Here is a 27384-nt window from a genome sequence, read left to right as displayed (position 1 = left end):
AGGGGGTGCAGGCTCTGGTGTGGGGCTGGGGATGAGGGGTTTGGGTTGCAGGAGGGTGCTCTGGGCTAGGACTGAGGGGTTCGGAGGGGGATCATGGCTGGGCAGGGGGTTGGGGTACGGGAGGGGGTCAGGGATGCAGGCTCCGGGTGGCGCTTACCTCAAGCGGCTCCCAGAAGCAGCGGCAGTCCCGCCTCTGGCTCCTACGTGGAGGCGCAGCCAGGCAGCTCTGCGCGCTGCCCTGTCCGCAGGTCCTGCCCTGCAGCTCCCCTTGGCTGTGGTTCCCGGCCAATGGGAGCTGCGGAGCCAGTGCTTGGGGCGGGGGCAGCGTGCGGAGCCCCCTGGCTGCCCTTACGCGTAGGAGCCGGAGAGGGGGGACATGCTGCTGCTGCCGGGAGGCGCGCAGAGCCAGGGCGGGCCGGGAGCCTGCGTTAGCCGGGCCGGGCCAGCAGCACTGACCGGAGCTGCCAGGGTCCCTTTTCGACCGGGCGCTCCCGTGGAAACCCGGACGCCTGGCAACCCTCCGACTTGTCCACCCCCCAGCCCGGTTCAAAACACAGAGTGCAAAGCAACATCATCCAAAATCTACTGTTCAAAACCCTCGAAAGCACCCTGTCCCAGCCAGTCTCAGCCTCCGCGCGGCCTGGCCAGGGGCGGCCCCCGCCTGGGGCTCCCCGCCTGAGCTCGGCCCCGCGCCCGGGGCGGGCAGCCGCTGCCCGGAGCGAACATGGCGCCGGGCGGCGCGGTCCTGGCAGCTCTGCGCAGGCGGCTTGAGAGGCGGCGGCTTCAGTCCGCCCGGCCCGGCCACTTCCGCCCTCGCCCTGCCCGAGAGGAATTGACAACAAGGAAAACTTTATTGGTCGCTGGGCCGCGGCTGGCGGGACGATGGCGGTGAACTACGCGGCCGGGCTCTCCCCCTACTCGGACAAGGGCAAGTGCGGCCTCCCCGAGGTGCGAGCGAAGGAGCAGCGCCCCCCCCCGGGCCTCCCACTGCCCCCCGGGGTCCCCTCCGCCGCCAACGGGCCCTGCGCTCCCCCCCCAACGGAGCCCTTCCCCCCCACCGCCCCCCAACGGGGCCCTGCGCTCCCCTCCCCCACCGGGGCGGTTCCTCTCCCCCCCCACCGCCCCCCAACGGGCCCTGCGCTCCCCTCTCCTCCCCCCCACCGCCCCCCAACGGGTCCTGCACTTCTTCTCCCCCCGGGGCGCTCCCTCTCCCCCCCAACGGAGCCCCTCCCCCCCACCGCCCCCCAACGGGGCCCTGCGCTCCCCTCTCCTCCCCCCCACCGCCCCCCAACGGGGCCCTGCGCTCCCCTCTCCTCCCCCCCACCGCTCCCCAACGGGGCCCTGCGCTCCCCTCCCCCCCGGGGCGGTTCCTCTCCCCCCCAACGGAGCCCTTTCCCCCCCCACCCCCTACCAGGGCCCTGCGCTCCCTTCCCTTCCCTGGGGGCACTCCCTCTCCCCCCAACGGAGCCCCTCCCCCCAACGGGGCCCTGCGCTCCACTCCCCTCCTCCCCCGGGGGCTCTTCGTCTCCCCCCCAAAGGAGCCCCTCCCCCCCACCGCCCCCCAACGGGGCCCTGTGCTCCCCTCCCCCCCACCGCCCCCCAGCGGGCCCTGCGCTCCCCTCTCCTCCCCCCCACCGCTCCCCAACGGGGCCCTGTGCTCCCCTCCCCCCACCGCTCCCCAACGGGGCCCTGCGCTCCCCTCCCCCCAGGGGCGGTTCCTCTCTCCCCAATGGAGCCCCCCCCAACTCCCCCAATGGGGCCCTGCGCTCCCCTCTCCCCCGGGGCGGTTCCTCTCCCCCCAACGGAGCTCTTCCCCCCCCCCACCCCCTACCGGGGCCCTGCGCTCCCTTCCCTTCCCTGGGGGCGCTCCCTCTCCCCCCAACGGAGCCCCTCCCCCCAACGGGGCCCTGCGCTCCACTCCCCTCCTCCCCCGGGGGCTCTTCGTCTCCCCCCAAAGGAGCCCCTCCCCCCCACCGCCCCCCAATGGGGCCCTGCGCTCCCCTCCCCCCACCGCCCCCCAAAGGGCCCTGCTGGACTCCCCTCCCCCCCCCCACGGGGCCCTGCTGGGCTCGCCTCCTGCCCCTGGGGGCACTTCCCCTCCCCGGCCCCCAATGGGGCCCTGTTGGGCTCCCATCCCCCCTGTGGATGCTTCCCCTCACTTCCCCCCCACCCATGGGGGTGCTTTCCCTCCCCTCGCTGACTCCTCACCTCACTGAAGCAGATTTGAGGTTTAAATCTCAACATCCTGAGGCCACGTACCTGCCGGCTCCCAGTACCAGGCCATGGGGTTTGGCAGCCAGCACTGGTTTATCCTCATGCCGTGCTAATACACGTTTTTTTCCCTTCAGTCAACTTGTGATCTTGTACTCGGCGTGCCGTGCAGTTCAGCGTGGTGGCTTGGGTGCAATGGCTTATCCACCTTTTGGTGTGCTGGCGTGGCGGGGACGCGTCTCTCTGGCTCTCCATTTCCATTTTCCTTTCCCCTCAGATTTTTGACCTGCCAGAGGAGCTGGAGAGGAAAGTGCGTGCGTTAGCAGACCTGATAAGGGGTTCTTCCAATGTAGTGTTTCACACAGGAGCCGGGATCAGTACGGCTTCCGGGATCCCTGACTTCAGGTAAAGGCACTGACTGAAGAAATATCAGTAATCACTGAAGCAGTGTGGGCTAGTGGTCAGAGTGACGTGCTGAGTTAGAACTTGGGGGCTCTATTCCTGGCTTTGCCACTGACTCACCATAGGCAAGTCACTTTGCCTTTCAGTGCCTCAGTTTCCCCACCTGTGAAAACGTGTCTGAGTTTGGCAAAAGGTTAATGTTTATAAAGTGCTTGGAGATCCTTGGAGGACAGATGCTGTAGGAGTGCAAGTGTTATTTTGCTGGGTTAGTGATCGTATTTGTGGTATTTATAGCGAAAATATTTAATTAATGAGAAACGAGTAGTTGTCTTACGGCTCCATCCCTGATACTTGGCCAGTTAGCCTGTGTGTTAAGTGCTGTAGGGAAAATAGTCCATTTCTTTAGTGCCTTATAACTGTTACTTTTGGAAAACTCCCTTTTTTCTAACGCTCTGATAAATGGAGGTGAGAGGTTTCCTCTCCTGTCTGTCTATAGTCTGTGCTCTAGTTCGCTCCCAAAGTCAAAAGCTTGCTATTTAGTGGCCAAAGTGGGCTGTGATGAGACACTGAAGTCAGTGAGATGATTCTCCGAGGCTAGCACCCACACCTAACTTTCATCAACCCACGCAGTGAAAGTACTTGATATCTGGTGTCCCCTTTTTATAGCTTATTTGTGCATGCTGGTTAATAGCATAACAACAATATAGAATAACCCCAGTAATACTGAACTTCAGAAGGGGGGGGGGGGGATGAGGACGCTAGGTGAATGAAAATTAAAAGGTGAAACGCCTTCAAACTGCATGGAGACTATTTAAAAACGGCATAATAGAGGCTCAAACTAAATGTATAATCTAAATGAAAACGAAACAGTAAGAGGACTAAAAAAATGCCACTGTGGCTAAACAGCAGAGTAAAAGAGGCAGAATGCAAACAGGCAGCCTTTAAAAACTGGAAGTCAGATCCTGCTGAGGAGAACAGAAAGGAGCATAAACTCTGGCAAGTCAAGTGTAAATGTATAATTAGTCAGGCCAAGAAAGAAGTTGAAGAGCAACTAGCAAAAGACACAAAAACGAACAGCGATTTTTTTTTTAAGTACATCAGAAGCAGGAAGACTGCGAAACAAGCATTATGGAGGTGCTAAAGGCACACTCAAGGAAGACAAGTTTGCTGCGGAGAAGCTAAATGAAGTTTTTGCATTGGTTTTCACTGCAGAGGATGAGTGGGAGATCCCCACACCCAAACTATTCTTTTTTGGCAACATATCTGAGGAACTGTCCCAGATTGAGTTGTAAGTAGAGGAGGTTTTGGAGCAAATTGATAAATTAAACAGTAATAAGTCACTAGGACCAGATGAGATTCACCCAAGAGTTCTGAAAGAACTCAAGTATAAAATTGCAGAACTACTAACTATGGTACATAACCTATCACTTAAATCAGTCTCTGTGTGACATGGCTGGAGGGTACTTAATGTAATGCTAGTTTTTAAAACAGGCTCCAAAAGTGATCTTCGCAATTTCAGGCTGGTAAGCCTAACTTCAGTACCCGCCAAATTGGTTGAAACTATTATAAAGAGCAGAATTATCAGACACATAGATGAACACAATATGGTGGGGAAGAATCAACGTTGCTTTTGAAAAGGGAAATCATGCCTCACAAGGTTTTTAGAATTCTTTGTGGGTGTCAACCATGTGGACAAGGGCGATCCAGTCGATATAGTGTCCTTGGACTTTCAGAAAACCTTTGACATGGTCCCTCACCAAAGGCTCTTAAGCAAAATAGGCATTCATGAGATAAAAGGGAAGGTCCTCTCTTGGATCAGTAACTGATTAAAAGATAGGATACAAAAGGAATAAATTGTCTGTTTTCACAGTGGAGAGAGCTAGATAGTGGCGCCCCCCAGGGATCTGCATTGGGACCTGTGCTGTTCAACATATTCATAAATGATCTAGAAAAAAGAGTAAACAGCAAGGTGGCAAAATTTGCAGTTGATACAAAATTTCTTAAGATAGTTAAGTCCAAAGCTGACTGCAGAGAGTTAAAAAAGGGATCTCACAAAACTGGCTGTCTGGGTGACCAAATGGCCAGTGAAATTCAGTGGTGATAAATGCAAAGTAATGCACATTGGAAAACATAATACCAAGTATACATACATAATGATGGGGTCTAAATTAACGGTTACCGCTCAAAAATGAGATCTTAGCATCATCGTGGATAGTTTCCTCAAAACATCTGCTCAGTGTACCGTGGCAGTCAAAAAGGTAATAGAATATTAGGAACCATTAGGAAAGGGATAGATAATAAGACAGAAAATATCACAATGCCACTATATAAATGCAATGAAATTAATAGACAACAGGTTTAAAACAAACAAAAGGAAGTACTTCTTTAAATCACACTCGGTCAACCTGTGGAACTCGTTGCTGGGGTTGTTGTGAAGGCCACAAGTATAATTGGGTTCAAAAAAAGAGCTAGATAAATTCATAGAGGGTAGGTCAGTCAATAGCTATTAGCCAAAGGTGGTCAGAGACGCAACCCCATACTCCAGGAGTTCCTAAACGTCCAACTGCCAGAAGCTGGGAGTGGACGACATGGGATGGATCACTCAAATTGCCCTGTTGTGCGTCTTCCCTCTGACATACCTAACACTGATCCCTGTCAGAGACCGTATACTGGACTAGATGGGCCATCTATAAGTCAGGGCTTTGCGTCAGGTACATTTCCACCTCCACGAACATGATACAGTTCTGTGGTGACCTAGAATCCTACTTTCAACGTCTCCAACTCAAGGAATATTTCCAACACCCCTCTGAACAGCATACTAACCCACAGAGACCTTCCTACCAACACTGCAAAAAGAAGGATTCTGTATGGACTCCTCCTGAAGGTCGAAACAACAGACTGGACTTCTACATAGAGTGCTTCCACCGACATGCACGGGCTGAAATTGTGAAAAAGCAGCATCACTTGCCCCGTAAACTCAGCCGTGCAGAACACAATGCCATCCACAGCCTCAAGAAACAGCTCTGACATCATAATCAAAAAGGCTGACAAAGGAGGTGCTGTTGTCGACATGAATAGGTCAGAATAGGAACAAGAGGCTGCTAGGCAGCTCTCTAACACCACTTTCTACAAGCCATTACCCTCTGATCCCACTTAGGGTTACCGAAAGAAACTACACCATCTGCTCAAGAAACTCCCTGAAAAAGCACAAGAACAAATCTGCACAGGCATACCCCGAGAAACCTGACCAGGGGTATTCTATCTTCTACCCAAGATCCATAAACCTGGAAATCCTGGATGCCCCATCATGTCAGGCATTGGTACGCTGACAGCAGGATTGTCTGGCTATGTAGACTCCCTCCTCAGGCCCTACGCTACCAGCACTTCTAGCTATCTTCGAGACACCACTGACTTCCTGAGGAAACTACAATCCATCAGTGATCTTCCAGAAAACACCATCCTGGCCACTATGGATGTAGAAGCCCTCTACACCAACATTCCACACAAAGATGGACTACAAGCCGTCAGGAACAGTATCCCCCATAATGTCACGGCAAACCTGGTGGCTGAACTTCGTGACTTTGTCCTCACCCAGAACTATTTCACGTTTGGGGACAATGTATACCTTCAGATCAGCGGCACTGCTGTAGGTACCCGCATGGCCCCATAGTATGCCAACATTTTTATGGCTCACTTAGAACAACACTTCCTCAGCTCTCATGCCCTAATGCCCCTACTCTACTTGTGCTACACTGACAACATCTTCATCATCTGGACCCATGGAAAAGAAGCCCTTGAGGAATTCCACCATGATTTCAACAATTTCCATCCCACCATCAACCTCAGCCTGGACCAGTCCACACAAGAGATCCACTTCCTGGACAGTACAGTGCTAAATAAGCGATGGTCACATAAACACCACCCAATATTGGAAACCTACTGACCGCTATACTGACCTACATGCCTCCAGCTTTCATCCAGACCACACCACACGATCCATTGTCTACAGCCAAGCTCTAAGATACAACCGCATTTGCTCCAACCCCTCAGACAGAGACAAACACCTACAAGATCTCTATCAAGCGTTCTTACAACTACAGTACCCACCTGCTGATGTGAAGAAACAGATTGACAGAGCCAGAAGAGTACCCAGAAGTCACCTACTACAGGACAGACACAACAGAGAAAGCAACAGAACACCACTAACCGTCACCTTCAGCCCCCAAATAAAACCTCTCCAGTGCATCATCAGAGATCTATAACCTGTCCTGAAGGACAATGCCTCACTCTCACAGATCTTGGGAGACAGGCCTGTCCTTGCTTACAGACAGCCCCCCAACCTGAAACAAATACCAGCAACCACACAACAAAAACACTAACCCAGGAACCTATCCTTGCAACAAAGCCTGTTGCCAACTTTGTCCACACATCTATTCAAGGGACACCATCATAGGACCTAATCACATCAGCCACACTATCAGAGGCTCATTCACCTGCACATCTACCAATGTGATATATGCCATCATGTGCCAGCAATGCCCCTCTGCCATGTACATTGGCCAAACCGGACAGTCTCTATGCAAAAGAATAAATGGACACAAATGAGACGTCGAGAATTATAACATTCAAAAACCAGTCGGAGAACACTTCAGCCTCCCTGGTCACTCACTTACAGACCTAAAAGTCGCAATTATTCAACAAAAACCCTTCAAAAACAGACTCCAACGAGAAACAGCGGAACTGGAATTAATCTGCAAACTAGACACCATTAAATTAGGCTTGAATAAAGACTGGGAGTGGATGAGTCATTACCCTAACTAAAAACTATTTCCCCATGCTAATTTTTCCCCTACTGCTACTCACACCTTCCTGTCAACTGTTGGAAATGGGCCATCCTGATTATCACTATAAAAGTTTTTTTTCTCCTGCTGATAATAGCCTATCTTAATCAATTGGTCTTGTTAAGAGTTGGTATGGCAACCCCCATTTTTCATGTTCTGTGTGTGTTTGTGTGTGTATATATATATATATATATATATATATATATATATATATATATATATATATATATATATATATTCCTACTGTATTTTCCAGTGCATGCAACTGATGAAGTGGGCTTTAGCCCATGAAAGCTTATGCTCAAATAAATTGGTTAGTCTCTAAGGTGCCACAAGTCCTCTTCGTTCTGTCTGTTGATTCCTTCTGTTTTCTAGGCCCATCTGTTCCTCTGAAAGAGCAAGTGGTGCTGTTTCTCTGCAGACCTGTCTGAGCTGCCCCAGAAGCAGGGTATGCACATTCGCTGTCTGGGCAGTGCAATTCCTGTTATGCTTTTGGCTGCAAACTTTGTTTTTTGGCACAGTAAAATGTCCCATCATGCTTGTTCCTGGCTGGTAACTTTCACTTTCAGTAGTTGTGGCTTCTGTCAGCCTGTCTTGTTAGTGAGGGGATTCTGAGTCTAAACTGAATGGGGTTCCTCTGGAACATCCTACTAAGTGGTAATGTAATGGTGCCCAGAATCTCCTTGGTGGCTCCTCTGGACTGCAGACTTGTGCTCCTACTAGGAGGTAGGAGAGTATTACTATCCATGTTCAAATATGGGGAAACTGAGGCACGGAAGTGAATTGACCTGCCCAAGGTCCCATGGTAGGTAGCACGGTCTAGAACACACATTGGCCTGTGTTCCTTCTGAAGGGTGTAAAGGTTGTGGCAGGGAAGAGTGTTTTAAGGGGATGTAGCCAGGAGTAATAGGACACAAGCAGGCTCAGCATTTGATCATGGAAAGATCTCAGACTGTGGACTTCTCTCAGGGGAAGTAATGGAAGTGGCATTGCTCAATTCTTTTAAGATTGGACAGAGCACTGGAGAATATTCCCTACAGTATAATCCTGCCCCGGACCTGACCTAATAGGTCTCTTCAGTTTCTTGATTTCTGATTTGTGTCCAGCTAACCACGTGGTGCTCCCAGCCCCCAACACACACACGTTCTCCATTCAGTGACTCTGAGTACTCTTGAGGTTGAATCTAGAGGCCACTTAAAGGATAAGTGTATGTTACATGGCGGTAAATGAGGGGCAATTCCTGCACGGGCAGAGTCCTAGCAGGAAAATGAGCAAGTGGAGGGAAGATGAAGTGCGTCTGTCTTTCTTACAGCCTCTTGTTGGCTGAACCTCCGGCTACAATCGACAGTCTCCTCAGCATTCAAGTTATATGTTAACTCCATGTGGTGTGCCTCATGTCACCACTGAGCAAGCCTCTGGATTTGGCCGAAATGAGACTGCTGTGGACTATGCCATTGGCTTCCCTTCCCATGTAGGCATCTCTCCTTCCTCATTTGCAGAGATCATGCTCTTACTGATATGTCAGGCAGTGGTTCCTCCCCCAGCTGCTCCTAAATTAAGCCTCATGTCATTGCACCTCTATCATGCCCCGTGGTCCACAGGCAGCTTTGAGCGCTCCCCTGTCGGTTTTAGGCCCTTTGGGCCTTGCCCTATGTTGCATGCTCTCCTTCCAGTACTGCCTGCTCTTCATGCCTATACTTTCAGTATTGAATTTGATTTGGGTCAGTGCAGAAGTTATCATTCTCATTTCCATCTTGCTAGTTACTTTTTAATGTTAAAACGTTGCCCGCAGTAGCATTGAATTAAGCACCAAGTTTACAGCTATAGGGCCCAGCCATGTTCTTGTCACATCAAGGACAGAAATGCCATGGTAGCAGGTCACCTTCATTTAGCAACTCACTTTGCTTTCTCCCCCTTAATTAGAGCTCACATGGTGTCTCATGACTGCTGCTTAATGCCTGCTACTTCCAGTTATAACTTGATTTCTTTCCCTTCCTCGCCCCCCCCAAACAGGGGGCCCAATGGCGTATGGACTATGGAGGAGAGGGGATTGTCCCCCAAGTTTGACACTACCTTTGAGAATGCAAGGCCTTCCAAGACCCACATGGCGCTGCTGGAGCTGCAGAGAGTCGGCATCTTGAAGTTCCTGGTCAGCCAAAACGTGGATGGCCTGCATGTGCGTTCTGGATTCCCACGGTACTGCACCTCCCCTTATCGATCTCTCGACCCGGCAGGGCCCAGATGCCTGTAACAGGCATCAAAGCTTGCCGCGTTGTTGCTTTTTATCAAGTGCAGCTTTGCAGGAGTGTGTGTATGGACACTACACAAATCTCGGCTAATGCTTGTAACAACAGAGGTATTAATGCTTCAGTGCTCTCCAGAGATGAAAGCAATGCCTGGGGCCCGAATCTCTTCAGCTTTAGAAGCAACATGGCTTCTTAATCATGTTTGTACTAAAACAGCTGTTAGTCCCACTGCTATAGTGAGTGTGTGGTTGGGGGGGGACTGCCGGATGCCTTTGGGGAAAATAAGCTGCATTGGATCTAAAGAGAGGGAGAGGCTGTGGGACTAGGACAGAGGCAGATCTAACAGCATCAGCACTATCAAATGCTCTTGTGGTAGTTCCATGGACCACCCTAAACCCAATTCTTCCTGTGTTGCTATTTTTTAAAGGCAGGGCCTTATTTTGTTAAGGGCAATGACCCATATAGTTCCAGGACTCCTTCCCAAAGCTGTGCTGGGTCTTGCTACAAATGGATTTGACCTACCCTACAAGATCTAGCACCCACTCGCTGTGTTAGAGGGCAGACATTGGCTCATGTAAAGCAGCCGGTATTGTTGGCCATGGGAAGCATCATGATTGGCTGTGTCTGTAAGGACTGAATTTGTGGGCAGGTTACATCAATGCGCTCTGCCATCACCTTCCCCTTGTGGGCTTATGGGGAGCTGTCATCTTAGCCTGCTAGTTCTACTCTGTGTGTGTCTGTAGGACCCTTTCAAGCGAAAATGGGAAAACTTCCATTTGGTCACAAGCTGATCTAAATTGTACTAATATTTACAGAGCACTGTTAGCGTGCAAGGAGCTGTACAGAAAGAATGTACAGAATTACATTGTGTCTGTAGGGAGGTGTCTTGAGATAGAGAGGGAATGAAAGTTCAGCTGATGGCTGCATAGCCTGCCTTACAAGAGCCGAATTTGCGTGCACATAGGAACAAAGTGCAACCACCCATTAGAGGCAGGTGTGGCCTGCCAAGTCTACAGATCCCAGCATGTGGTGTTCAGGATGGAACACTGCATGCTGGGATTTGTAGTCCCTGTGGGCTGCATCTCTGTTCAAAAGGAGGATAACTGAGGGCTGCATCGTAAAATTCCTTAGACCACATATTGGCTACCACACCTCTTAAGTTGGCATGTCTGCGCTTCTGCTTAGAGCAAGGTCAGCTTCCCTTTACTAGTATGATGCTGACACAGATAATGTAATGCTTGTGACAAGTGCTGGATTATTCGTCTTGGAGATTGAAGTCCCTTCTTGCAGATCAGATCCAGCAACCTTTCCCCAGGCCAGCCTGTCCATGCGCCTCAGTGCTAATCTAGAGGGACCCATTGGAGAAAGGGGAATTTGGTCTCTGTAACCTAGTCAGACCTTGGCTTCTTTATGAAAACCGCCAACATGGGTGCGGTTTGTGGCCTGTTGTGGACACCTGTCCCTTGGAACTGGACTAAGAACGTCAAACTCATTTCAGAAAGGCTAACTTGGCTGTCTTACCCCTTTCGCTGCTCTGTGCAAGTACGGCTTCCCATGTGATTCACCTCCAAGTAGTACATTTTGCAGTAGTTTTTGTTTTGGGTAAACTGGGTTTCATTAGGTAAGGTTAATAAACTCCATCCCTACCCCCTCTCTTCAGTGAGAAAACCTTTACTGGCGCCTGACTGGGTCTGGAGCGCCTTGAAACTATGCTTTCCCGCGTAGATCTGTAACACTTCAGAAGGGGCACAAGGGGGAGATAGTCCTGGGTTTCAGGTTCATCTTTGTTTTAGCAGCACTGTGGTTTACTTGATTTGTTGGCTTCTCTTCCTGCATTCTCGTTATAATAAAGTCCAAAACCGCACGGCTGTGTGCCCCCAGCTGCGAGCTGTGCACTTGATTGATGGGTGGATGCAGTCTCTCCAATCCCCCCATGTATGGCGGTAGAGACCGAGCTGCACTTAGTCAAGTAAAGCCCGCTTCAAAGACGTCCTCAAAGGAACCTGCCTTTCCATTAGCTCAGTCTGGAAAAGGCAGCTTCTTCCTTGGACAGAAACTTTAATCTACAATAAAAATACCCCAGACAGAACATTTCTAGCACTTCAGACAAATGGGTTATTTGTCTTGTGTGCTGGAGTGCCTGAATCAGACACTGCTGGTAGACGAGAATGCAATTTTAATTCAAGAAAGAAAATATAAAGGAAGGCGGTAGTGAGGCAGGTGTTTGAATGGGAACTTGCTTCCTTAGAGAAGGTGCAGCTTACAAATAGCATGACATGGTGTTAGCTAAAGAGCAAATCTAGCAGCTGTCTGGCTTGAGAAGATATTTGCTTGTGTTCTTGTCCCATGAGGAAGCTCAGAGCTTAATTCTTCTTCTTAGCAATACAAACGGCCCTTTGACAAAGTCAGACCGGAGTGATTAGAAAAAACACTGTTCTCTACAAATCTGATTAATTTTCTTTTGAATGTGGCAGAGCCAACTTCACACCTCAAGAACGTTCTAATGAGAGCTGTGACTATGGGCTATCCTACAGGTTCTCAAACTTCATTGCACCACGACCCCCTTCTGACAACAAAAATTACTACACGACCTCAGGAGTGGGGACCGAAACCTGAGCCCATTTGAGGCCCGCCGCCCTGGGCGGGTGGGCAGGAGGGAGGGGGACAAAGCCAAAGCCGAATCCCCACTGCCCTAGGCAAGGGGAGCCAAAGTCCAAGGACTTCAGCCCCAGGCAGGTGGCCAGTAACGTGAGCCCCACCACCCAGGTCTGAAGCCCTCGGGCTTCAATTTCGGCCCCGGGCAGTGGGACTCGGGCTTCAGCAAGTCTAACACCAGCTCTGGTTACCCCATTAAAATGGGGTCGTGACCCACAGTTGGAGAACTACTGGGCTGTCCCATTTGGTCCCTCTGGTCTCTCTCTTTTTTTATTTTTTATTTTTATTTCTGTGGCCTAGTGCATGCACACACTTGCAGTAGTTAAATTGAAGGGGTGAGGGTTTTTTTTAACTGGTGCAGTTTCTGTGTTGGGAAGGCCTGTGTGTCACTCTCAAGTACTGATATGAACACATGTTTGAAAGAAGTTTTTTTATGAGAGAAATACTAGACTCTTATTTCCATCTATGAATGAAAATTTCAACAGTTCTAAAATGGTAAAAAGGAAGTGATTGAAACAATAGGAAAGCAACCGAACTGCCTAAAAAAGCCCAGAACAGAAGGGGAATACATTAAACTGCTGGTTATTGAGGGGTGTGTGGCTAGTGGGTGGTGGTAACTGTCTTTGCATATTAGGGAAATGTGTGAACCTGTGAACTGTTAGGGCTTATTGTTAGTCTCTAAGGTGCCACAAGTACTCCTTTTCTTTTTGCAAATTCAGACTAACATGGCTGCTACTCTGAAACCTGTTAGGGCTTGGTTTGCTAGAATCTAGATTACATGGACACAACTGATGATCGGGTCCTGTCCAAAGCAGGATGGCTCAACGTATTTTTAGGCTTCAGTATTGAATTTGGAAGGTGGCAGTTTCTCCTCATAGCTAGAGTAAATGTCAAAGCTACTGACCAATATGGCAAATGCTCACTAATTGCCAAATATCAATGTGTGAATTTCTGACAAAAAATGGGTAGATTGAAGGAAGTGGTAGAAAACAAGTGTCTGGAGTAGTGAAAATACACAATTCTGTCTAATTGACAGTATTCACACTGCCAAGTGTTGATAAGTAGAAAGCATCCACACTCATCTTGGAGTGCAGGAAATCCATTTTTTTTCTTCAAGATCAAAGGTTATTGAATGAAATTTTGCTCATTGAAGCGGAAAAGCAAAACGTTGAGTTTGAGCCTGCACGTGAGATGCTTTTCTTGTCCCAGGGCTGGGCTTTCCAGCAGCTGTACATGAGTTTCATTCAGGAACAATCTCTGTTCATCATTAACACCAAAAAATGGCAAAGATCAAACAGTGGTTATGCCATTAAAACAACTGAAAGGCAAAGACTTGACTTGAAAAGAGTTGCAGCCGTCTCTTACTCTAATTTCACCATGTAGCAAAAACTGAGCAATTTGAAGAAAACATTGAAGCAGTTTGCCCTGGATATTCTTTTCCAGACAGACTTAAATGCCAAGGCCCACAGTTAAAATTGTAAGGGAAGAAACAAGAAAAACGACAGGAAGAACCAAAAGAATTTACCTTGCCATTAATGCAAGGTGTTTGATTTAACATGAGAAATGACCTGAACATAGCCAGATGCATCCATATGTTCTACTTAATAGTACTGCCTTTCATATGGGAACCACTCCTCCTCCTCAAGAGAATATTGTTCAAAGTTGCTGAAGATACTATCTAAGAGTACAGAGAAAAGTATGACAGATGCCTTTGCCATTTATCTGGACAATGATGATTAAGTGGGGAAAAGGTGAGCTCTCTGGAGCAGTCATCCTAAACTACTACTGTATGGGGGTTGAGCATTGTAACAGCTTGACTATACCCCCTCAGGGTAATAGTGTTATACCAATAAAATAAAAACCAGCAGGATCTTATTAAAGGGAATAAGGCAAAATGCCACCTTTATTGTGAATACAGAAAGAATCATAGTAAGCAGTTAGTTATAGCTATAACATTCCATTCAGTTTCATATTTATTCACACATTCATTCATACACGCACAGGTTCTGCAAGGTTGTTATCATAGTTACCAGCCTTAGAGTTGCTCATGCCAAGCCGCTGGCCAGGTGGCCTGGAAACAAGGAGGGAGCAGGGCCTTGTCAGATGCTCATCTGATGCTCCTGGAAGTTGGTTTGCAGAATCAGACCCCAAAGTTCTCAGTTTCTAGAGTCCATTTTTATAGTAATTTATTCCTTTGCCAGTCAATGGGAAGTGCTTCATCATGCTGTTGCTGAATCAATCAGCAGATGGCACATTCCTGACGGCTCCGTGCTGCCAGATGTTACCTTGTTCTTTGGTTCTCCCATCCTTGAGGCTGTTGGGTGGATTCCAGTCTGCCCTCCGGGGGTCCTCTGGTTGTTTCCACTTGACACCTTCTTTGGCCGATTGACACTGGATTCTTAGGCTGGCACCTCCCTGATCATTCTTTTATTATCCACACCAAGCATCCATCCACATACATCCTCTATCTCTGTTTTAATCACAATTGTTAACAAAGCGAGTTGAAGACAACAAAAGGTCGGGGAGTCTCCGGATGCTGTTTCTGTTGTTACAGAGTATCGCTTTGAGTCTCTCTCGGTGTGAGTAGTTGTTGTTACAAAGCATTGCTTTGAAAACAGACTCTGTCTTAGGATGTACTAACGCAACTGGCAGCTTGCAAGTTTCACACAGAGAGGGAGAGAAACTGTAAAAACAAGAGACCAAAAACCAAGAGACCTCTTAATTAGTAATAACCCGGAATTTAAACGAGGGGGAATCAAACTCATTTGTGATTTTAATACAGAACTTCTTTAATATGATCCACCATAACCGTAGGAAAGGAGCGAGTCAATACCTCTTGTCTGGGACTCCAAGAGTGGAAGAGGAGAAGGCCCTTAAAGAAACAGTAGCCAAGGATTTTCCCAAGTATTAACTATTCCCCTGGGTCTGTCATCCCCTCTCCCATCTGCACTGTGTCCGCTCTCAAAATCCCAGGAACCTTAAAGGGACACATCACAAAACAGATGTTGACTAATCTCTTTGTCCCTACTACTGTTAAGGGGACTGTCCCCCTGTTATAAGCTCATGTAAACCTCACTAAGGCCATGATTCACCAAAGCACTTAAGCCCGTTGACATCAATGTGACTTAAGCATACACTTAAGTGCTTTGTTGAACCGGAGCCTAAGGGTGTACGTCGTGCTTGTCGAAGAATTATTGAAAGTCTACAGTCAGCCTCGTGGCTGCTGGCCCAGCTTCCAGCTGCTGACTGCCGAACTCAGGGAGGCTGTGTCTTTGCATCTGCATCCGGCGAGCAGATGTTGAAAGTTGTACTGAGCACAAGGGGAACTTTGATCAAAACAAATCATGCACTTTCCACAACAAAGGACTTTACAAAGAGGCACTGATCTTACAGAAGCAGTGGAAGGCGGTTTCCAAGGTACTTGACAGATCAGATTGCGCTACTGTCAGTCTCGGTGCAAATCTCTTGATGTAATTGACAGCGAAGACGTGGAACGGCGCAAAGGCAAAATAATCATAATTTTAAAAAAATCAGAGAAGCTCTGGACCCATTTCATTACTGATCTCAAATAAAAATCTCAGGTCAGGTCCAGAACAGGGGGAAGAAATCGGAAATGTGGTTGGTGTATGCAATCTGAAACTCCTCCTTCCTTCTCCTCTAGCATTTCACAGTGAAAATTGTACCTCTAGTGTGGGGTGTGATGCTATGCCACAGGGTGTTCCATCTACGTGGTGGCAGTATAATCACGGGAGAACAGTCCCGTTCAATTCCAAACTTTTTTTTTTTTTTAAACACCTGCTTTTAGCATTAGTCGAGCATGTCTCGGCGCATTTGGGTTGGTTTGGGTGAAACTTCAGAGTGGACTAGGTGCTGAAAGAGCAAGCAGGTTGGTAAACGTGCATCATCTACATCGGAGGCCATGTAGCAAAGGGCCGGAGGCCTAACTAGTTAGATGCAGGATCGTCTAGTGCAGTGGCTCCCTGACTTCAGTGGCTCATGTGCCACCTTCTCAAAGAACGGTGAAGTGAACGGCTGGAATGTCAAGCTCAGGTAGCATGAGGGGGACAGGAGTCACCGCTTGGGAGCCCCTGTCTAGTGGATAGGGCACTGGACTGGCAGGCAGGAAACCAGGATTGTATTACTGGCTCTGCTAGTTGCCTGCTGTGACATTGGGGAAGTCACTTCCCCTCTCAATGCCTGTTTCCCCCTCTCGTCCTTTGTCTTGTCTGTTTGGATGGTAAATGCTTGGGGCAGGGCCTCTCACTGCATGCATACACAGTGCACGGGCTACTATTAGTTGTATTCTGGTAGCAGCTAGAGTGGGAACGCTGTTGTGGTGTTTAACTTACAGAGCTGCTGGCTTTTCATTTGAACCTACTTAGATTGTGAGCTCCTTAGGGCAAGGACAGTCTCTCTCTGTTCCGTTTGTGCACCACCTCGCACAGTGGGGCCCTGATCTAGGACTTGGACTCCTACATGCTACCACAATACAAAAAACATACAGAAAAAGAGCCATTATTCTTTATTAGGAGTCAATATGCTAACAAAGGGAATCCCATCAGCTGCACTGGATTAGGCTTGTGGGTTTATTTGGTTTTGGGGAGCTGTGGGAAACTGGCAGCAAGGCTGAGGGCGCCAGCAGGAGATGGCGCACAAGGAAAAAACATGGCTCACCTTTAGGGTCACTCAACCTATGGCGTTGCCATCACAGAAACCTTTGGGCCACATGGCCTGATCCCTTCCAGCACAGGAGTGTTTCATCCAGAACAACCCCTTTCACCAGAGCTAGACGTTGTCAGAACCTTAACTAGAGACCGGGTGGGCCTGATGTATCCACGATGGCTGTAAATAAGAGTCTCTTGAGCAACCTGAGTCACCAAGGGGCAGTGTTGCCTCCGGGTTTCCGCTAACCTTTGCTGTTTCTTCTGCAGGGACAAGCTGGCCGAGCTGCACGGGAACATGTTTGTGGAGGAATGTGTGAAATGCAGCAAGTATGTCATCCCTGCCGGTCAAGACACACTCGTTTGTAAAAAGGCAGCGTGAGTGAGTCTCTCCACTGCCATGGTGCTGAGAAGCACTGTAGCCCTTGGGCGTGTCTCTGGGGTACAGATGGTCGCTGCAGTTCTGGATTCCCTTACATAACTGTTAGTTCTAGCATGAGTCAAGTTCGATCACTATGTGAGCTTCTGGCAGATAATCCCATGATGCAGAGAGCACAGGACGTGCGCTATGAGTAAATCCTGAATAAACACCTAAATCTTGCCACTTAGTGGGAGAACACTAACTCCTGCCCCATAGAAGATCTTCACAGCTCCTGTAATCTGTTCGTCATATTGGTCATGCCCAGTTTAAATATCAATGGTCTCTCCATTGTAGCCAGGTCTTGTTTATATATGTTTGCCAAATATGAATAAGAGGTCACAGCAGTCTGAATTTTGCCTTTTGATTCTAGGAAATACAAATCCTGAATTCTGAAATTATTGCTCTAAACTCCTTGAGCGGGAGAGTGCCATGGGTAGAACTATGGTGTAGGGACTAATTGATCCCTGGTGTAACTGTTCACTTCACTAGTTACACTGGGGATGGATTTGGCCAATAATGTTCATCTCCAGCTTCTCTTAGCACCAAAGGGGCATGATTCTCAGTGTTTTTCTGCCTTTATATCTTCCTTCTCATTACTCAGTCGCATGGTCTAGAACAGGGGTGGGCAAACTTTTTGGCCCGAGGGCCAGATGTGGATGGGGAAATTGCATGCAAGGCCACGAATGTAGGGCTGGGGCAGGGGGTTGGGGTGCGGGAGGGAGTGCGGGGTGCAGGAGGGGATGTGGAGTACGGGAGGGGGCTCAGGGCAGGGGGTTGGGGAGCAGGGACGGGTGCGGAGTGCAGGAAGGGGCTCAGGGTGCAGGGTGCAGGAGGGGTTCTGGGTGCGGGCTCCGGCCCGGCACCGTTTACCTTTAGCGGCTCCGGCGTGGCAGCAGCACGCACCGAGGCTAAGGCAGGCTCCCTGCCTGTCCTGGCCCCGTGCTGTTCCCAGAAGCGGCCAGCACCACGTCCCTGCGGCCCCGGGGGTGGAGCGGGGCAGAGGGCTCCATGCACTACCCTTACCTGTGGGTACCTCCCTCAAAGCTCCCATTGGCCGCGGTTCCCCATTCCCGTTGGGTGCGTTCTAGCATCTTTCTTATCAATGCACTTGCATGTTAATGGTTGTGAACAGACTCTTGTTTTGTCTCACACCCTGAATTGCATCCTTTCTCATTGCATGTGAAGGCAGTACGTGCGGGACTCTGTCGTGGGCACCATGGGCCTCAAGCCGACTGGCAGGCTGTGCGACGTCTCCAAAGCAAGAGGGCTTCGTGCCTGCCGGTATGTATCCTGGAATGACAGCCTTGGGGGAAGGGAAAGGCAGAATTGCATCCTGCAGAAATGTACCAATTATGAAACTCCTGGACTCCACCATTTCCTGGATGTGTGTGTCTTTGGTTTTTACCACATGGCGCAGTCCGAGCGTACCTGGAGGGCTTCTCTAGGTACTCAAGGAAGGGCCAACGGCTCACATTTGCGTCTCTGTGTTAGGAGTGGGTGAGTTCCTACACTCAAACCCCCTCAGGTCAGATTCAGTCTGTTAAACTCTCTCCTATGAAAAGCAGAGACTGTGCAGGAGATCTTCAAAGGTACAAATGGGAGCTTGGCACCCAATTCACATCGTCTGTCAATGGGAATTGGGTACCTAGGTGCCCTTTGAAAATCTCCCCCTTCTGTTGCTCCCTGAATCCTGGCTACATGTGGGTCCGTTGCGGCTGAAGTGCGCTGCATTGTGTGATTGCTGTGTTGAGAGGCGCATTCTCTCCCCTGTAGCAGTATGTTTGATTCCACTCTGTCCTGCTGCTGCTTGCATTACGTATGTTAGCTTTGTTTTTAATTGTTTAGCTTTAAGGTGGAGATTCTTTGCAATGTGATTTTCATCGTAACCTGGGCTTAGGGCTGGAAAAGTGGCTCTGTGAAAATGGCGTCCGCAGATCTGCTCTGTGTGTATTTCAAATGCACTTGCCATCTTCAGTGACGCACTTCTTACTGTTCCTCATTTCTGTTAACGGAATGTAGGTCTGGGCAAGAGCGAATGGGCCTGATTCTCCACGCCTCTGCACCTGCTAGGGTCTTTTACACCAGTGCAAATTGGGTGTAGGATACCACCGTTCTGACTTAGTAGCTCTTCACACCCAGTATGGACTGGTTTCAGTGACTGCACGTTGTCCAGAGCAACAGAAAGTCAATCTCATGGACTCCATTCCCGCTCACCCATCATCACAGAATTGTTAACAAAGTTCCAGTTGCAGAGCCACATTCTGATCTCAGTGCCGGGGGCTTCACAGGTGTAACTGACAGCAGAATCTGCCCCACAGAATCTTGTTTGCTGAACCCAGCTTGACTCTCAGATCCCCTGCTGAACTTGTGCAGGCAGGAGTTAGAACATCCATCTTACAAATGGAGCTAATTGGACATGGAAATCAAGAGCCTCTCCTCAGCAGCTCTGCGGTTGGGTCCCTGTCCCTGTTCTTTCCCTTGTCTGAGAGCAAAGCTAACCCTGTTTCCTGTTGGATTTTTTTTTTTCCCCAGAGGAAAGTTAATAGACACTGTTTTAGACTGGGAAGATTCTCTGCCTGATCGGGACCTGAGTCTAGCAGACGACGCCTGCAGGTATTGCTTTCCGCAGCACTGTGTTTTGACACCCTTTTGTTTAAAACCTGGTACTTCAATAAAACCACCTGATAACTCGTTCAGCATGAAACTTGTTGCTATGAGACCTCTCCAAGCTTCTTGCCATCTGCTGGGATGAATTAGGCTGTTCAGATACTTGGAATCTGACCTGCCATTCCCAGTTCAATGACCTTTTGTTCCAGGCTTTTGACCCTGGCTAATCCTTAAGAATGACTGTAGCTGGCCAGAATTATAAATCTCAAAGGAAGCGTGTTACTATTGGATTCCAGGAGTCAAAGGTGAATAAAGTGTATTGAGTGCATCCCCTAAGCAGATCCCCTTTTCCTCTTGAGACAGAGATTGTACCTGGCCTATCACCAAAAGGCTTTGCAAATAGTGGGGTAAATGAAACATTCAGAAACCAACAGCTTTTGCCAGCGAGGTGGTGGTTGGATGATCCCAGGTGCTTGTGGTATTCCCCAAGAGGGAAGGATATTTCCTGGGTCTCGTTCCTTATTATTGATCAAGCATCTTAGGAGGACGTAGCAATGTATATTAAGTGACTAGTGCCAAGTAAATAAGTCCCTGCCTCTCAGATCTTGCAGTATAAAGGGACAGGAGGAAATGAAAGGATAATTGTTGCTGCTGGGGCTGGGTGGATATTTACAAGACTTTCCAAGGCCTGGTTCATTATTATTTCTACTGACGTAGTGACCACATTGTGCTAGATGCTGTATAAACACAGAAGAGAGAGTCCCTGCCCCCCAGTCTGTTGCACATCATTTGAAATGGGGTTTTGTTCCCTGGTTTCACAGGTTCCAATTCTGAACCTAAGTTGAGATGCAGTTTATTATAACACTTGTAATGTATGGCTCGTCAGAGGGGCAGTAAGACCAGTGTGTAGCATTCTGGCGGGAGTCTGGCCTTTTGTCTTCTTAGAGAAGGGGACTTTAGTCATTGAGACTGGCTCCGTTCCCTTTCACGGGTTCACTTTTTTTATTTTCCACCTGCAGGAAAGCTGACCTGTCAGTCACTCTGGGGACCTCTCTTCAGATCAAACCCAGTGGCAATCTCCCCCTGCTCACGAAAAGGAAAGGAGGGAAGCTGGTCATAGTAAATCTGCAAGCAACGAAGCATGTGAGTTAAAATGCTTTGACTGGCGCCTTGAGCTCAGAGCTGCCCAGCTACAGTCTGACAGGCCTTGGTTTTATTCCAGCCGTAGCACCCAGCACTCGTGGGTGCTTGATTGAATCCTGCAAAAGTGGGTCAGTCCAGGAGCCAGGCGGCCCGCTTACAATGCCAGCTAGAAGAAATCAACCTAGTTTAGTAAGTAAACATGCTGGGTCCCCATTACCAAAGACCTTAGATCTGTGATTAAAAATAAACCTTCCAGTGGGATCAAAACCCCTCACGTATCCCCAGGTGAATTGGAATCCTGAGTGTTAATTAAGCCCCTGAGTTAAGTCCTTGCTGCGAGACTATAGAATTTGACCAGTTTTATTTATGTTCCGACCTCCCTCGAATACCCGAATCATTAAGATCCTGTTACATAACCAAGGCAGTTTGTTTCCAAGACCTGCAAAGTGTATCAAGGTTAGAGGTGGAAAAAACCACTCGGGTCATCTAGTCCCTGTCCCAGGCAGTGCAGGAGTCTTCCCTACAGAACTTTTTCTGTAGTGATTGAACCGGTCTATTTCACAGCTTGGCTGAAAGGCTCTACATTTCTAGCTGTTTTGAGGGTGATACTCACTAAGCACTTCACGGGGGTGGTGTTCCTGAAATCCGCACAGATCCCTGTCTCTTAAACTCCAGGAGGAATAATCCTGCCTCCTTACACCGCCAACTCACCCCTCAGTTCTGCATCGAGATAATTGTAGGGCCAGTTTTGAAATCTGTCCCAAATGTTGCCTGGTCAGTGCGGAGCTGAGAGTTAATCCACGGTCTGATGCAAGTTGCTAGGCCTCGCCCAATTCACACGCGCACGCAGAGCCCTTGAAAACAAGAGCGAAATCGTTGAGGTCAGGTCTCCCTTGAGAGAGTCCTCAAATTGCTTGGTGTTTGGAATTCCCCTGAGGCGAGTCAGCTTTGTCCTCCGCGTGTCCTAACGGGGAGAGAGCAGCTGCATACTAGGGGCCTGTGGCTGAATTTGGGGCTTCTCTAGTAAAAGGAGGTCACCAGCTCCTGTCATCTGGGCGAGCAGAGAGCTGTTGGATGGTGATCCAGAGCTGGTGGATCCAGAGCTGGGCTGGATTGTGGCCTGTTGTAGAGCTGAAAGGCACCTGCCCTCTGGATGCACGTGTAAGTAGTAGGGCTGGAGTGACATCAGCTTCCTGAGCCGGTTTCCTGTCTCTTGGCCCTAGGACCGGCAAGCCGACCTGCGCATCCATGGCTACGTGGATGAAGTCATGACAAGGCTGATGAAGCAGCTTGGTCTGGAGATCCCCGAGTGGACGGGGCCGGTGGTGGTGGAGAGTTCTGAGCTTGTGAAGCCCGAACCAGCCCTAAAACTCGACCCGGATGCTCAGCGCCCAGCCAAGGAAGAGCCCTGCTCCCACCACAATGGCACGGCAGAGGGGGCTGAAGGGACATGCCCGGGGCTCGGCACGGCATGCGAGGAGCACGGTGACCGTCTGAAACAGGAAAGTCCTGGCTCAGGCCGCAGCCCCGTAGCAGCCAAGAGAGTGAGAGTGGAGTCACTGCTCACCTGACTTACCAACGTCTTGGCAGTTGGTCGTTGGTCTTAGCAGCTAGCCTGGGCCGCTTTTCCTACCGTCCTTTTTATACCTTGAAATATCACCTCCCTTTTTGTAAGTATTAAATATGCTTCAATGGTGTGTGTCTGTGCAGCTGCATCGCCAGTCGTGGGCGGGCTGGTTTCCAGCTACCCAGCGGCGCTTATGGTGTAGGGGTCAGTCGCTGCTGCTCCGTCCATTGTGAGGGTGGCTGGCTGCTGACCCACACGCTGCCGTCTGCCTTGCTTGGGGAAGGACTGCAGAATTCCCTCGACCTCTCTGGCAGATCTGGCCTAAGGGCTACAAGGTCTGGCTCGTCGTTGTGGGAGGCGGAGGAGGAGCTAAAGGACTCGTCCTTGAGTAAGGGGAGCAGCGCTTAGCCAGACGACAGCACCGATGAGCTGAAGTCTGGATGGGTTCACGACCCCCAAATCCTGCGCTGCCCACGGCATGAGAACTGCAGCCTTGCCATAATCGGGAAGCGTGGGTACGTCGGTTGCACGTCTCGTGAGCCGTTCGCCCGAAGATCTCACATTGACGCGTGCACGCTTCTTGCAGGAGGGGTGACGCTCGTTTCCCATTTGACAGGTGGGCAAACGGAGATGCAGAGAAGTGAGGGTAAAATTTTGAAGAAGTCCCATGGAAAGTCGGTGAGAGTCAGGTGCCGCTTTAGAAAATGGGACACAGGCTTTTAAGTCAACAGGCACTTTTTGAAAATGTTACCCTGTGAGACTTGCCCAGGGCTCCTCCATGCCAGTGGCAGAGCCTGGCTTGTCTCCCTCATTGTCCTTTCCCTACTAACCCTCCCTCCCTGCTGCGTGGCATTAAATCCAATCACTGACGTCAGTCGGTCAGATCAGATCAGGTCAGTGGAAGAGCCTGACTTGCATCCGTTTCTTTGGCTAAGTCTGCGTTCTAGCTGGCTGAGTGCCCTCACAGGTCTGCTCTGTGGGCCCCTGGGAACACTTGCAGTCTAGCTGCCTGTTACTCTTCTTGCCTTGCAGACTTACTAGCTGAGGTTCCTAGCAGCGAAAGGGCAGCTGCTGTCCAGCAGCAAGAGGGATTCAGCCAGACTCCATTTGGCATGGCTCTGTGTGATTGTTAATGTGCGCTACAAGCAGGGATGTCTCTTCTTTGAGTATGGCCTGGTAGCGGGATGCTGTCACCAGAGCAAGAGGGGCAGATGCCTTTGTTGACATAATGAGATGCAGCGATTGCCCTTTGAATGCAGCCTTGCCTCTGCTAAGGTAAACAGATGGTAATTGCAACTGGCTGATAAGAGACATGGCAGAGATTTGCTTTGTGGTCCGAGGGCCGCCTCCTTACATATGGTGTGATCGTTTTTCTGATTGAAGGTGGGTTGTAGGGAACGCAAGCTGTGTGGTCCCAGTTGTCTCCACTCCCCTATTCAAGCCTGCCACTGGGGACTGAATTTACTTGCAGCCATTTGTGTCTTAGTAGTAAAGAGAAATGGAAATGGTTGGGGGTGCAGGTGACTGGCTGCGGATAAATTCTCAGTATTTATATTCCTGCCAGTTTTCCAGTGCAGTCTGGATGTTAAACAGCCCAGGTGCAGATCTTCTGAGCCACTTGGGAGAGTCTGGGTTGGGATGCAGAAACTTTCCTGGGAGCCAGTTTCCAGTCTCAGTCTCCTGGTCAGAATTTGAAATGTCCTAGAACATGCTGTATCTACAATCTCCAGTATATCCCAAAAACACAGCAGTGGGTACTGTGGGAATCGCCTCGAGATGCTGTATAAAAATACAGCTTGACAAAGACTGTATCTGTTGGACAAGACTTACACTTCAGGCCCTGGCCATTTGTCACGTAAAGATCTCATGGTACTTGGTGGAAGAGTTTGAGTTAACCCCAGTGACCTGACGTTCGTCTCTGGTAGTTATTCTGCCTACCCCATTTTTCCTGTGGTTTCTACGGGATATTATATTCTTCACTTCCTATCCTCAACTGCCGGGGGCATTCCTGTGCTCTGTTAAACTGCTGCTGAGATCCACCCCAGACATGGCTGCATTTCAGTAATCCCTACACTTGCACAGCCCTTTCCTTCCTACCAGGGATGATGTGAACCTACACTGAAGTTTGTAAAGCAATCGGAGATCCTCTGAGATGCAACTTATTAGCTACAGCAAGGAAGCAGGCCATAAACCTGCAGCTAGACAGAGATGACTGTGGGACAGGACTCTTCAAAGCCTGGTGTACAATCTACATGAGGCCTCACAGGATTAAAACACAGCTCATGGTCACCCCTTTGCCTTGCAGCAACAGGTGGGCTCTGCTATTAAGGGAGTTACAACGAATGTTGGGGCTGGGCTCGTTTGTTTTAATATTATGTAAATACACGTGCAAACTAGGTGCAGTTCTTGGGACCCTGGCAAGTTACCTGTGTCCCCCCTGTATGGCCAAAGTTTGGGCACCCATGCATCATGGGCACTCTTAGCTGGTGGCATCGGGCACCATCTTCAATGGGCACTGCAGCTGAGAGTTCCCTCCCTTGCTGATTTGGTAGGGGATGGAGTTGCATAGAATACCCAGAACACCTGGAAGCTTGAAGGCTGCCCAGTTCCCAATCCCTAATTTTTTCCCATTGGATTTTAAAGCTGCTGCATATGGCCTTGTTCCAACACCCCGGCAAGGGCCGTCTGCCTGGGGCTTGAATCTGGATCGAAAAGCAGGAGGCCCGTGTTAGCAGTTACCCGGGGGTTCTGAGATAATAGTTTGGAGATAGGAGGATGCTGAGCACCTTTGACTTCTGCTGCCTTCCATGAGAACTGGGTAAGCTCAGCGTGCCTCAGGCCTGGGTCCTGCGTTAATTGAAAGCCTCGGTGGTGCTGGATTGAGGAGCTGCTAGTTCTGGGCCCCAGTGGCTCTGAGTGATTTACAGCCGTGCTCTCCAGCAGAGCTCCCCTTTGGAGTGTCCTTGTGTTTGGGCAGGGAGCCTAAACGTCTGATGAGCCTCATTCAAAGTGACAGGATAACTCGCTGTCCTTGTCTCCTTGCTGTGATTCCCCCTGCCCCTGCAATGCTTCCTTTTCCGCATGAGCGGCAAGGTACCGGCCACATGGGTAATCTGCCGCGATGCTCTGTGTTGAGGGCAGCGTGGCATGGGGCTTGTGGGTGTGTGTGTGTGTGTCCTGCTGTGGGTGTGAGTGTTCAGTCTCCAGACAGGTCTCCTCTCTATCTGATCAGCTGGCTGGCTGCTCAACACAATGTGGGCTGGGGACTGGTCCAAGGGAGGGTAAACCATTAGATTTTGCTGCCATGACACTACCCTTCTTTGAGTGTTGAGGGCTGCCTTCCTGGGTTCTCGCTATAATATGGGGCAGGACCACCAGCGAAGATCAGGATCCCATTTGGCCAGGCACTGTACATACAGGGGAAGTGACTTCCTACCCTGAGCTACTGAAATCTAAACAGAGGAGACAAAGAGGGGTGGGAGGAGAAACAGGCACAGAGAGGGGAAGTGAGTTGCCCAGTTGACCTTTTTACCTTCTTTATTTTTTTAAATGGCACTTTAAATAGTGCAGCATTCACCATGGAGAGGGAACCAGATAAAAGGACCCCACATGTTTAGGGTTGTGTACCAGTGTAACAGACTAGATACAAAAATAGAAAAGAAATCGGATTTGAGTTGAAAGAACAGGAAGAGAGTGCTATAAAAACCCACCCGCATGTCTGTGTAATGGATAGGGATATTGAAATGTATGTGTAATTGTAAATGAAAACCATGCCTGAACTAAAACCAGAAGCTGAGTTTTTCTCCCCAGTCTGTGGATGTTTTTATTGCTTTGTTTCAGTAGCCTGTTGACTCCCTGAGAGGGAAAACTTAGCCTTTTCGACAGGCTTTGCCTAGTGAATCTCCGACTGTTGCAAAGAAAATGTGAAGCAAGTCTGACTCCTGCAGTAGTGTCTGCCTGAGTTTGCAGAGAGCCTGAAACAAGAGGCACCCCTGTGAATATCAGTGTGGGCTGAAGATGATCCCTTTAATGACAATTTTTAACTATTTCACTGCTCATTAAAGTATGTTAGAAGGGAGAGGAAGGATCATATAATGATTTACTCCAAATGATCAGAATTTGTTAATTTTTTTTATTCCTGTGTGTGGGCAGCATGAAGGACTAGCTGTGGGTCTGCATATAGAAGATGTATAAAGTAAGATACTGGCCTTGAATACCATGCAGGGGTTTCATTTTCCTAAATGGCTTCCAAGTGTTTCCTTTTCAGAGCCCTGGGAAAAGCTCAGTGCTCTCCCTACAGAACATGGCCCCCAATCGCTGGAGCACCTCACGGTCTTTAATGCGCTGTGCACCCCTGGGCAGCGAGGAAGGGCTGTCATCCCATTTTACAGATGGGAGGGGAGGCCCACAGAGAAAAAGTTCCAGATCCTTAAAGGAGTTTAGGCATCTAATGACCTTTGAGCACCATTTCCATCAGAACATTCCCACTCTTCTGGCCCCCGGTTTAATAGATTCACCAGGTCACTGATCAGTAGCTTAAAAATATCTCCTGAAATCTTGAGTGTCTTAGAGAGAAGGGGGGAAAGAAACAAGTTGGTTGGAACAATGCCAGAGTTGCACGTAAGGTATT

At 49.4% G+C, this 27384-nt stretch overlaps 1 protein-coding gene across 3 annotated transcripts; it reads left to right on the top strand.

The window, feature by feature from the left end:
- Positions 1-650: 650 nt before the first annotated feature.
- SIRT6 (sirtuin 6) lies at positions 651-26824 on the top strand. Of its 3 annotated transcripts, none has more exons than XM_077841838.1 (8): positions 674-948; positions 2489-2616; positions 9468-9650; positions 17287-17394; positions 18623-18718; positions 19970-20050; positions 21064-21187; positions 22411-26824. In XM_077841838.1, exons 1-8 carry the CDS (start codon positions 883-885, stop codon positions 22756-22758), a joined length of 1134 nt encoding a protein of 377 aa, XP_077697964.1. In that variant the 5' UTR covers positions 674-882; the 3' UTR covers positions 22759-26824. The 3 variants fall into 3 exon arrangements, with proteins under 3 accessions (XP_077697966.1, XP_077697964.1, XP_077697965.1); XM_077841839.1 differs by having other exon boundaries at positions 693-948; positions 17287-17346; XM_077841840.1 differs by lacking the exon at positions 9468-9650 and having other exon boundaries at positions 651-948.
- The last annotated feature ends 560 nt before the right edge of the window (positions 26825-27384 follow it).

Source organism: Eretmochelys imbricata, chromosome 25 (assembly GCF_965152235.1).
Source record: "Eretmochelys imbricata isolate rEreImb1 chromosome 25, rEreImb1.hap1, whole genome shotgun sequence".
Taxonomy (NCBI): domain Eukaryota; kingdom Metazoa; phylum Chordata; order Testudines; family Cheloniidae; genus Eretmochelys; species Eretmochelys imbricata.
The sequence above is the reverse complement of the archived record's forward strand: the minus strand, read 5'-3'. Positions and strand labels throughout refer to the sequence as shown.